Source organism: Microtus ochrogaster, unplaced genomic scaffold, assembly GCF_000317375.1.
Source record: "Microtus ochrogaster isolate Prairie Vole_2 unplaced genomic scaffold, MicOch1.0 UNK24, whole genome shotgun sequence".
NCBI lineage: Eukaryota > Metazoa > Chordata > Mammalia > Rodentia > Cricetidae > Microtus > Microtus ochrogaster.
Window position 1 is genome coordinate 3856983 of NW_004949122.1, and position 12385 is coordinate 3869367.

The 12385-nt window shown below is 37.7% G+C and overlaps 1 protein-coding gene across 4 annotated transcripts in view; it reads left to right on the plus strand.

Moving 5' to 3' along the window:
- The window catches only part of Nck1 (NCK adaptor protein 1), a 53439-nt gene extending 43422 nt beyond the window's left edge, over nt 1-10017 (plus strand). For all 4 annotated transcript variants that reach the window (XM_005367802.2, XM_013354019.2, XM_026789607.1 and 1 more), the window contains 2 exons: nt 5763-6475; nt 9346-10017. In XM_005367802.2, the coding sequence (XP_005367859.1) occupies nt 5763-6475; nt 9346-9540 (908 nt within the window). In that variant the 3' untranslated portion in view covers nt 9541-10017. The remainder of the gene's footprint in view (nt 1-5762; nt 6476-9345) is intronic.
- The last annotated feature ends 2368 nt before the right edge of the window (nt 10018-12385 follow it).

Genomic DNA, 12385 nt, shown 5'->3' on the forward strand with positions numbered 1-12385 from the left:
TGGAACTAGCTCTGTAGACCAGGCTGGTCTCGAACTCACAGCGATCCGCCTGCCTCTGCCTCCCGAGTGCTGGGATTAAAGGCGTGCGCCACCATTGCCCGGCGTGGTGTACACCTTTTAATTCCAGCAACTGGGAGGCAGAGGCAGGCAGATTTCTGAGTTCAAGGCCAGCCTGGTCTACAGAAGAGTTCGAGGACAGCCAGCCAGGACTACATAGTGAGACCCTGTCTAAGTCTCTCTACCCCCAAAACAAAATTGCTAGAGGCGTAGAGAAGACCAAATAGATAGAAATGAGGGACAAGAAGCTATAGAAACATTTTTAAGGTAACCAAAAAGCAAGCAAGCAAGAAAACCCAAGAGACCACAACTGTTTCAAGTTATGTACCTTCTTAGTGCTTACATGTTTGAGTATTTCACTCCCAGCCAGGTTGGTCCAGTTGTGTAATATAATAATAAAAGTTTATGTAATTGTGGAGAATACCAGGAAAACTGTTAAGTACTATCTATTGAGTGCCTACTATGTGCTGCGTATTATGCTAAGTACTTACATACTCACTTTTTAAACTTTTTTACAAAAACTTTGTAATATAGACATTTACCTATCAACATTTCATAAAGGAACTGAAGTTTAAAAATGTAGTAATGTGTCCAAGATGACAAGGGGAAAATACAAATTTAACCCTTGTTTGTTCAAGTTTTCATAGTAGACCCTCTAAGAGTCAGGATCAGAGCAAGAGTAGCAATGGATTAAAAGAATGGTTTGAAAAAAGACTAGTTAAATTAGGATGATCGTGGTGAACTGAATACTAGCTCAAGGTGTGCTGTGATTGTAATGTTTCTGTCTCCTTAATTTTATTTTTAAAAAAGCAGGATCTCACTATGTTGCCAAGGTTGTCTTTGAAATCCTTGGTTAGTGCAGTCCTCCCTTTTGAGACTACAGACATGAGCTAACATGCATCAGCTATGTTTCCTAGAATTTACATGTTGAAACCTAATCATCAATAGTGTGTATTAAGAGGCAGGGGATCTTTAGGCTGCTATCAGCTTATCAAGGCAAAGCCTTCATGAATGAGATTCATGGCATTGTAAAAACAGTTGGAAGCTTGCTTATTTGTCTTTTCCACCATGGGAGTTCTCATCATTAAGAGCTAGGACCTTGCCGGGTGGTGGTGGTGCAAGCCAGCACCCAGCACTAGGGAGGCAGAGGCAGGTGGATCTCTGTGAGTTTGAGGCCAGCCTGGTCTACAAGAGCTAGTTCCAGGACAGACTCCAAAGTTACAGAGAAACCCTGTCTCAAAAAAAAAAAAAAAAAAAAAAAAAAAAAGAAAGAAAGAAAGAAAAAAAGAAAGAGGATTTTACCAGATGTAGTCTGTTAGGTCCTTTAGCTTGAACTTTCAGAACTATGAGAAACAAATTGTTAAATATAAATTACCTGACTTTTGTCCTTATTTTTTTGTGTTATAATTAACAACTTGAACAAAGACAGGAGGAATTTTGGAAAAAATAGTAATATTGATTCTGATGAACATCTGAAAGAAGGGCTCTAATTGTTGATAGTTACCATATAATCGACTGACTGACTTAATACTTTTAAAAAAATTTATTTTTGTATCAAGTTTTGTTGGTAGCAGAAGATTGGGATATCCATTTTGGCACTAGAAACAAAATTGTAAAGCAGGGGAATGATACAGCCTACCAGCTACACGTGCCTTTGTTTAAAATTTTATTGTGATTACTTATTGTGTGTGTTCAGACGTGTGAGCACTCGCCATGTGCACACCACAGCACCACCGTCCAATATCTACGTTGGAGGACAACTCTTGGGTGTTTTTCTCTTTCCCTTGTGTGTGATCAATCTTGGGTCATCAGCCTTGGTGGCAAGTACTTTCTTACTCACAGGGCCATTTTACCTACATTTGTTCATTCACCTGGCAAAGATTAATGGAACATTTATTTAATATGGGCTAGGCACTAGGGATACAGAGATAATGGAGAAAAAAACTAGTGTACTTAGTGTTAGAGTAAAAAATGTAAAACTGTGTAATAGCACATAGGAGGAATCAGTGAACTCTGTGGGGAGGGAAGGAGATCTTCAGTGAGTCAAGAGCTGTCTGTGCCAAGTTTAGAATGACATGGAAGTGTTTTAGGTAGAAGAATATGTACAAACCTTAGTCTTGAAACCATAGGGTTTTAGTGGTTCTAGTAAACTTGCTCTGGCTGTGGTGTTATAGCAGCAGTGTGCCAGAGAGAAGGTGGCATGTTGTTGAAGACATGCTCACAGAGGTAGAAATGGAGGGTTTCTGTAGTATAGAAGACAGGTACCTTCTGCTCTTGTTTTCCTTTAAATATTTCTTGTCTCTAAGGTTAACGCAGATTGTTTTTTAATGTTTCTCACTTGAGATATTAGTTGTTGGGGTTGTCCAATTAATGTCTTATTTAACAAGTTTAATTCCAACTTGGTTTGGTTTGGATAGTATATATAACTGTTCCTTTATATCATCTATTATATCTCTTTATATACTGTTTGTTTACTAAGATTGAAGTGGTAATTTTATGTATTTTTAAATCATATAGGAAAAAAGACTATCAAAAAAGATAGACTATTAGTGGCTTTATGTTTACCATCGTTCTTTAGTTCTTTTTTTAAAATAATTTTTTGAGATTATAATTACATTTCCACTTTCACCTTCCTCTCTCCAAAGCCTCCCATGCACCCTTACTCCCCCTCCAATCTCTTTCAACTACATGGCCACGTTTTCTTTTAATTATTGTTGTTGTTGTGTGTGTGTGTGCATACACCTTCCAAAATACTAATGCAGCCTGCTCAGTCTGTATTGTATTATTTATATATATGTTTCCAAGGCTGACCATTTGTTATTGGATAAGTAACCTACTGGTGTGCTCTTCCTTGGGGAAGACTATTTCTGCTGCTCTTAGCATGCCTTGGTTGCCTGTGTGTAGTTTTTTGTCTAGGGTTGAGGCCTCCTGAGCTTTCCGCGGTGCATGTTAGCATTTCAGTTGGTGGTGGCCTTTTTCTTTGTATGACTGCAGATTTCTTTCTGGTGTCTTTTGATTTCAGTCAGAAGAACTACCATTCACATTCTTAAAGCACAAGTTTATTGGTGATAAGAATGTGAAGTCTGTCTTCATCATGTGGCTACAGAAATCTGTTTTCTACCTAGTGTTTTGACATCGTGTCCTTAAACATACAGAGTCAAAAGAAAACGGGATGGAAATCTCCATTTTTATAGTTTGGCTGTATGTTGGTATTTAATTTATTATTATTATTATTATTATTATTATTATTATTATTATTATTATTTATTTTGTTTTTCAAGACAGGGTTTCTTTGTGTAGCTTTGGAACCTGTCCTGGAACTCACTCTGTAGCTCAAGCTGGCCTCAAACTCACAGAGATGCACCTGCCTCTGCCTCCTGAGTGCTGGGATTAAAGGTGTGTGTCTTATCACAGTAATAGGAAAGTAACACTGCTTTTGCTAAAAATGCAGTGACTTCTTGTGCCCACAAGTAACTAAAAGGCAAGATAAAACCTGGTATTTCTGCTTTTCTTTTATATCTGCCTCTTTTACTATGGTGCAACTCTGCATGTAAGCTTGTTAATCAAGGAGTGTCTGTATAAAACTTATGACCTAATCAGTTTCATCCTCCTTTAAGGCTTAAGGCACAAAGATAAGAATTAAAAAGTTCTTTGGTATTAGCTTTTATAATATCCTGTTCCAGATTCCTAAAAGGTGGCTGAAAGTCTGTAACCATTGTCCTAAACCTACAGTCACCTTTTCAAAGAACAGTGAAGTCAAACAATCAATCCTCTTCTTAGTGGACTTTACCCCTCACCAGCAAAAGTAATCTCATGAGAAGCAGATTGTTTTCTCAGGCAATAAAGAGGCCCTGCTGCAGATCCAACACTGGGATAATGATCATCCAAACTTAAATTTGACCAGTCATTTTGTGTACCCCTCATCCCTTGCCCTAGTTATTTCTTTAGTCAAACTTAAAGCTTATATCAGTTCTCTAGGCTGAGATGTATGATTTCTATCTTCCCAACATAGCCATTCTGTTTGAAATTTTTTCCTGCTTTTCCATCATGTGTTTTCTGTTTGATATCTGGGAGTGCTGGTCCAAGTTAATTTGTTACATCCCACCCCCAAATCAGGGTTCTTGATTGAAACCCTAGTTACAGTTTTAATCAAGTAGTTTTAATGTATCATGGTAGAGAGAAAAAGAAAAGATTGCGTGTGGGGTTGAAACGAAGGCTCAGCGTGTAAAAACATTTGCTGCTGAGCCTGATGACTTAGATTTGATCTTCAGGACTCACATAGAATGAGAAAACTAATTCTGGAAGTTTCCCTCTGAACTCCAAACATGCTTTGTGTTGTGTGTACAGCACTGGCCCTCCAAAGTAGTTAATAAGCATACATTTTAAAAGGGATGGGTAGCGTGCAAGCAACAGTTAAAGAAGTTGAAAAGTAGAAAGAGAATTTCAAAAGAATAGCACAATGTATTCTGAGCCTGTGTACAGTCTCTGAAACTGCACAGTAGGAGAGAATGAGCTCTCAGAAGTTGTTTCTGGCTGTATGTGCTAGGCTAAGTAAATATATGCAGAAATAAATGTAAAAATTACTAAAAGAATAGAAAAGTAAAATAACTTTTGATATTGAAGTGATTTGAGAATGTTTTTAGATAATTGATAAGTCTGTATAAAAAAGAAAAAAGGTAGTATGGAGTCTCTGAAGAGAAAAGGTGGTTATTAAGAACTCTGAAGGATCAGAAGTTGGGGCCTTGGCCAAACAAAGAATGAGAATAATAAGGTTTTTTGTTTTGTTTTAAGAGTGTAGAAAGAAGCCAGGTCGTGACGGCACACACCTTTAATCCCAGCATTCTGGAGGCAGAGGCAGGTGGATCTCTGAGTTCGAGGCTAACCTAGTCTACAGAACCAGTTCTAGGATGTCCAGGGCTACACAAAGAAACCCTGTTTCAAAAAGTAAACAAACAAAAACCAAAAAGTGTAGAAAGAAATTTGATTAGTTTTATGTCTTGATTTTTCAAAGTAAAAAGCAAAACATCAGATAATGCAGTGGGAACTGAGCAGCCCTAAAAAAATGCCTGGTTGCACTTCTGCTTTCATTTTCTCACCTCTTTCAATAAAAATACATTAAACATTCTATGTAGTAAGTACCTTTCAAGATCCTTGAGATTTTTATCTGTGAACAAAATGAACAATCCCTGCCTTTTGGGAGGTGTTATATGAATTGGGATGAAGGGAACAAATAAGTAAATAAAATTTTAAAATGAACAGATAGATAGACTGATCTGGTTTTGGAAACTAAGAAATTATCAAATAAGATTATCCAAATAGAATTTAATATTGTGTATCCGGTACTAATTTAAATAATTGTTTCATTTTTATGCAGATAATTACAAAATCTAGATGAGTAAAGTGAGATGTCACGTGTGGGATTACTGGAGTGTTTGTAATCTTAATTGTAGCTATGAGAGAAATGAACTGTATTAACACGAGAAATTTCAACGTGACAACTTTATTATGTAGTCATTTTTTGGTTCTGGCAGGAGAAGAGGAGCTAAACTATCAAAAGTTTATTTGATTGGCTTTGGAAAAAGAACTTCTATTTTATTTCCCAAAAGATGATTGCATCATGTCAGTTTGTTTCCTACATCCAGAGGATTGGGATAAGTGTGCTGAGTTGAAGCTGTAGTCTTACTGCCTCCTCTTTATTTAAACAGGCATTGGGAAAGTGAAAAGAAAACCTAGCGTTCCAGATACGGCGTCTCCTGCTGATGATAGCTTTGTTGATCCAGGGGAACGCCTCTATGACCTCAACATGCCTGCTTTTGTGAAATTTAACTACATGGCCGAGAGAGAGGATGAGCTGTCGTTGATAAAAGGGACGAAGGTGATCGTCATGGAGAAATGCAGTGATGGGTGGTGGCGTGGCAGCTACAATGGACAGATTGGATGGTTTCCTTCAAACTATGTAACTGAAGAAGGTGACAGTCCTTTGGGTGACCATGTAGGTTCTCTGTCAGAGAAATTAGCAGCAGTTGTCAACAATCTGAATACAGGTCAAGTACTGCATGTGGTACAGGCTCTTTACCCATTCAGCTCATCCAATGATGAAGAACTCAATTTTGAGAAAGGCGATGTAATGGATGTTATTGAAAAACCAGAAAATGACCCAGAATGGTGGAAATGCAGGAAAATCAATGGCATGGTTGGCCTGGTGCCAAAAAACTATGTTACTATTATGCAGAATAACCCATTAACTTCAGGTTTGGAACCATCACCTCCACAGTGTGATTATATTAGGCCTTCACTCACTGGAAAGTTTGCTGGCAATCCTTGGTATTATGGCAAAGTCACCAGGCACCAGGCAGAAATGGCATTAAATGAAAGGGGGCATGAAGGAGACTTCCTCATTCGTGATAGTGAATCTTCGGTAAGTTGATTTTCAAAGGTAAATGGGCATAGAGCTCCAGGCTTTTAAAAGTAAGGTTGCGTAGGTAATGTGTTCTTCCCAGTGAACCTGTTATGAATAAGCCAGGTGGGGCAGTGACTGTGTTGTATTAATGGGATTTCTTCAGTTGTCTTGATTTTTGCATTTCTGGAATATTCTCTGTCCCATTAAACTGAAAAATGAGGAAAACTGAGCATTGGTTTCTTTCTTGAGAGTAGAATAATGCAAATTAAACTTCTGCTAGATGTAATATAATAAGAATGCTATCATTGTAGTCCTTTCAGGAATTCTCCAACTATAAAAAAAATTATGTGTCTTCATAAATTGTTTACTTAAAATCCCTCCCTCCCTCCTTTCCTTCTGACAGTGAGTACTCACTGTGTAGCTGTGGCTGCCCTGGAGCTCACTGGGTAGACCTCGCTGGCCTTGAACTCAGAGTTCCACCTGCTCCTGCCCTTGCCCATGTAGGGATTAAAGGTCAAAGACACCATACCTGACTCTTTTGGCTTTTTATTCATCTCAAAAACCTTATTATTGGGCTGGAGAGATAGCTCAGAGGTTAAGAGCACTGCCTGCTCTTCCTAAGGTCCTGAGTTCGATTCCCAGCAACCACATGCTGACTCACAGCCATCTGTAATGAGATCTTGTGTCCTCTTCTGGCCTGTAGACAGAATACTGAGAATACTGTACATATAGTAAGTAAATCTTTTTTTTTTTTTAAAAAAAAAAAACATTATTATTACTATTATTTTTGGTTTTTCAAGACAGGGTTTTAATTGTGTAGCCCTGGCTGTCTTGGAGCTCAATCTGTAGACCAGGCTAGCCTTGAATTCAAAGATCTGCCTGCCTCTGCTTCCCAAGTGCTGAGATTAAAGGTATGTGCCACCACTACTCAACCTTAACATATTCAACACCATTTGAAATATATTTTCAATAAAAGGTAACTTATATTGCAGTACTAGCTAGATAATAAAAACATACAAATTGAAAAATGGCATAGCTTTTTTAAGTGTTGCTTTATATGTTAAAATTTGATGGTTCTTGTTTTTCTAAAAACCTTTTCCTGATAAACGATATCACTACTTTCCTACTTATCAAATCATGGTTAATACTGACTTCTGTGACTGTATTGTATAAAAGATTGAAGAAAAAAGAAAATAATATGTGTATGAGGCTGAGATGAAGTTGGTGGAAATGGTTCCTTTAACCTCTCAGAAGACAGATGGTTGTCAATTGAGAAGAACAGTGGCGTCCATTTCTGTTAATTGAGAAGAACAGTGGCGTCCATTTCTGTTAAAACCCTGAAATGTAGTGCACCATGTGAGTCACTGTTCTTGACACACATTGTTCAGAAGTAGTAGGTTTAACAGTAGCTGCAACTACCACCACCTAACTAAGAAAGAAGAGACTTAAATACATAATGCTATTTTACTTGCACGTAGAGTATAAATACTAGCCAACATATATTATTATTTTTAGTACTGTTGTTTTTCAGCTATAGACCTTAATTTTTTTTTTTTTATTTATTTTTTTTTTTTTGGTGTTTTCGAGATAGGGTTTCTCTGTAGCTTTGGTGCCTGTCCCGGAACTAGCTCTTTTTTTTGTTTTTGTTTTTGTTTTTGTTTTTGTTTTTGTTTTCGAGACAGGGTTTCTCTGTGGCTTTGGAGCCTGTCCTGGAACTAGCTCTGTAGACCAGGCTGGTCTCGAACTCCCAGAGATCCGCCTGCCTCTGCCTCCCGAGTGCTGGGATTAAAGGCATGCGCCACCACCCACCTAGCTGACCTTAAATGTTTTTGTTTGGCCTACACAATTAAAAATCTAATTCATTGTCGATATTTAAATAGCAAAGGGTTTAAAAAAATCCAGACTTTGGAGCTAAATAGATGGGAAGTGCTTGCTGCTTTTCCAGAGGACCCCCGTTGAGTACCCACCACCAGGTCAGGTAGCTTGCAGCTACCTGCAACTCCAGCTCTTGGGGAATCTGATACCTCCTTGAACATCTGTATAACTATTCATAAAATCCACATACAGACACACAAACATCCACAAATTTTAAAAAATAATAAAATCGTCTTTTGAAAATGTAGGCTTCAAATTTTCCCTTTAAAACTTAGACCGTGCTGGAGAGGTGGCTCATTGATTAGGAGCACTGGTTGCTTATTCAAAGGACCCAGTTTTATTTCTGTACTCACATGACAACTCAAACAATCTATAACTAGGGGATCCAGTACCCCCATTCTGGCTTCCACAGGCACTGCTCACATGTGATCACAGACGAAGGCCAGTGCACATGGGAGTCTGTTTCTGCAAAGCAACAATCAGAGGAGTAGTGCATCTCCGTAGGCTGGCCGCATCCTCTTTCCTCTGTCTCCTTTACTTACGGTTCTTTGTTGGCCCTCGTATAAGTTTGTTTGTCACAGTTTATTAAAGTTCAGCTGAATTCTTAGTTGTACTTTAATTTTGAAAATTCAGAATATTATGTCTTAAGTTAGGTCCTGTCAGCTCTGAATTGAAAGGGCGTGATGGAATGGAAGTCTGAAATTTTCTCATTTTTTTTTTCTCCTAACGGATTTTCTATTTGTGCTACTCTTTGGGCACTGTGGGTGTTAGAAGACTCTAGAATCCTGTCTGCTTGTCCATTATCCACTGATATGTGATTCCAGGCATACTCTCCGAGCCTCATTTTCCTCACTCATAAAAAGGGTTTCTTTTGAGGAATAAAGGAGATTATGTAAATAATTTAGCGTAGTGTCTTGCACTTAGTTAGTGTTCAGATTTTAACAGTTGTATTTATTTTAAATTCTGATTCATGGCTTTCACAATGTTTACCTCCCCTCTCCTTTCTCTTTTAGCCAAATGATTTCTCAGTATCACTAAAAGCACAAGGGAAAAACAAGCATTTTAAAGTCCAACTGAAAGAGACAGTTTACTGCATTGGGCAGCGGAAATTCAGCACCATGGAGGAACTTGTAGAACATTACAAAAAGGCACCGATCTTTACAAGTGAACAAGGAGAAAAACTGTATCTCGTCAAACATTTGTCTTGATACTCCTCAGCAGTGACTGCCACACAACTTTAACTTGTCACGTAATTGAGAACTGAGCGTGTTCCAATTTTACTTGCTTGGAAAGTGCTGTTTCTAACTGTATGAGAACTGACTGTAATACATGAGTATTTTTGTTATAACTCAGCCCATACATATATCTACATATGCAGTGCACCTATATAGAAGAGTTCTTTATTCTTGGTCTTCTATCTTACTGTCTTCTTTGCTATTTTTCTCTTTCCTTCTAACAATTAAAGTTTTGTATTCCAAAAGAAAAAAAGGAATAATTTGGTTCAAAAATCTTTATATGGAAGAATTCTTTTACTGGTGTTACTTCATTTCCTTGTAAAGGTGTCCTGTTCTCCCATAGTTCCTCTTCACATAAAATCATACCTATATGGCATATGCTGAAATTCATTTCTTGTAAAGTGGTAATCTTTTCTGTGACTAAATAGCAATAATAAACAAAACTAGAAATTATTTTCAGATATTGTATCTGTCATAAGCCATTGTAAATATAAAGTATATTGTTGTGCCTTCATTTTAAAATCCACTCATTGTATTCAAAAGGCCCTGGATATAGGTTAGAAAACACAATTTATAGCTATTTAAGCAAAAATGTTAAATAGACTTTAGGGAGTGTCTTTTTTCCTTCACTTGGTTGTTGAAGGGAACAGAGCAGTCCCTGACAGTTCGTTGTTGAAATGAAATAGGTGTCTCTAGTGTTCCTTGACCAAAGTATGTTGTATTAGATGATACCGTATTTCCACCAGTTTGGGGAAAATAGTAAACAATGAGATGTGAAGAAACTTTTTTCTCTCCACATACCAATAATTCTAATTCTCCTCCCAGTGTCTGGTCAGATTTCCTGAAGACCTTTTTTTTGACACTGTTGCATATTGAACCCTAAGTTAGACACGATAGCAGGCACTCTGTTGCTGAGTTATACACACCCCCTTCTTATCGTTTAGTTTCCTTACGTGGGACACTGAAATGATGTGCTGTGGGGAAATGTGCTGTAGTTGGGTGTGTTATTTAAATTGTTTACTTTCCAGTTAGCACTTCGTATGTGTGAATGAGAGACTAAAGTATTGAATCTGCTGTTGGTCACTCTTCTCTTCATCCTGTAAATGTAAGCATACTAACAAAAGTCCCTAATGCTATGTAAGCAGAAGAACATTGCTGTTCTTTGCTGTTTTAAACACTAATGTACCAAAATTATAGCTGGTAAAAATCAAAGTTGTGTAATTTCACTTTTTTCTTCGATGTAGTAGTTTAAAAAAATTTAATTTAAATCTTAAAATCACCTGAAGGCTGATGTTACCACTGGGTGGCAGCCCTGGCCTCTCCCACTAACTAGAAGTCAACAAAATGATTGACAGATGTATGAATCCCCATCTTTATAACACCTGCTTTCAGAGCTTTTGAGTTTGCATTTGTCTTTTGGTGCTCTGTTGTTTAAGATAAATGGTAGTAGATTAATATAAGTAAATGTTATACATGCTTACCTTCAGGGCTGTAAAATACTATGAATTCTAAGAAAACCAGTTTAGCAGTGGTTTGCAGAATGAGTAGGTAGTAAACATTCTTATATTTGATACTATTTTTGCTCTCTGTGTGTCACCCTCCCTGCTATGAAGCAGTGGATCTTTATAAAAGGAATAGTTAGACCTTGCCATGGATACAGCTGTTTCTGGAAACTATCTGCTCCACAACTGACTTTGTGAAGGCAGCTCTGGAGTAGTGTTGGTGGGTCACATACATCCTGCTGTAACTAGAGTTGATAGATGTAGGTGCTCCAGTAGTAGCTCCTGTGCATTCGAACACTGGAAGAAACTCAACGGTGCACTGTTTTACTCTGTACTTCAACATTTGGTCAGTTTTTAAAAACCTCTTAAACCATACCATCTCTTCAATCAGTGGTTGTTTATATTGTAACCATGAGTTTGCTTGAAACAGTTTTCTTAGAATAACCTAGAAAATAGCTGCATAGCTAGGTAGTGACAGACTTGTATTAGAAACAGCCTCAACCTAGTGTTGTTTGTGTCTTGTCACTGGCCTCAATGCTAGTTTTAGACTAGGAGGTGGGTCCTGGGGAAAGTACTAGTACGGAAGTTTTCATCTCTATAAGAGCTGATTAGTTCCCCAAATTTAAATATACATTGTACTCATAATCCTGCCCGGCTCGTGTCTACAAAAACTCCTCTAAAGTCTTGGAAGGGGTGCTTTGTTTTGTTCTTAAACATCCTTATATATATATGTGTGAAAGCTTAGCAAAAAAAAAAAAAAAAAAAAAGCTGTAAGATGAGTTGAATATTTTCATGTGTATTGCATACAGTCACTTCATATTAACATATACACTTAAGACTATTAAAACTGTTTGACAAATACCGCTAAATAAAGTAGGAAATACCCTGCTCAGTGGTATAAGCCTGTAGTTCTGGCTACTCAAGAGACTGAGGCAGGATAATGAGTTTAGGGCATGCCTGAGTAGTTTATCAAGAGCCTGAAAAAGTAGAGTTGGGTTCTGTGGGAGAGCTTGCATGAACTCTACACTTTCTCCAGTATCAGCAAACAAAAAAGGGAATCTGTGCATACTGCCAGGATGAAAAGGCCTAGCAATGAGCAGCTGAGGTAATTAGGACATGCATGTAAATACATTGCTTATAAAATCATACCCAGCTCCAGTGATCTGCCATGTAATCTAGAGGTTGCAAAAATGATCTCTGAGGTGCCTTTCTGGGAACTGGGAAAATGTATCGTCTCCTGATACACCCCATCCCTTGACTTGTCAAAAAGTGTAGAATTTTACCTGCTGGCCGTGCTTTATTCATGATGCAGCCAA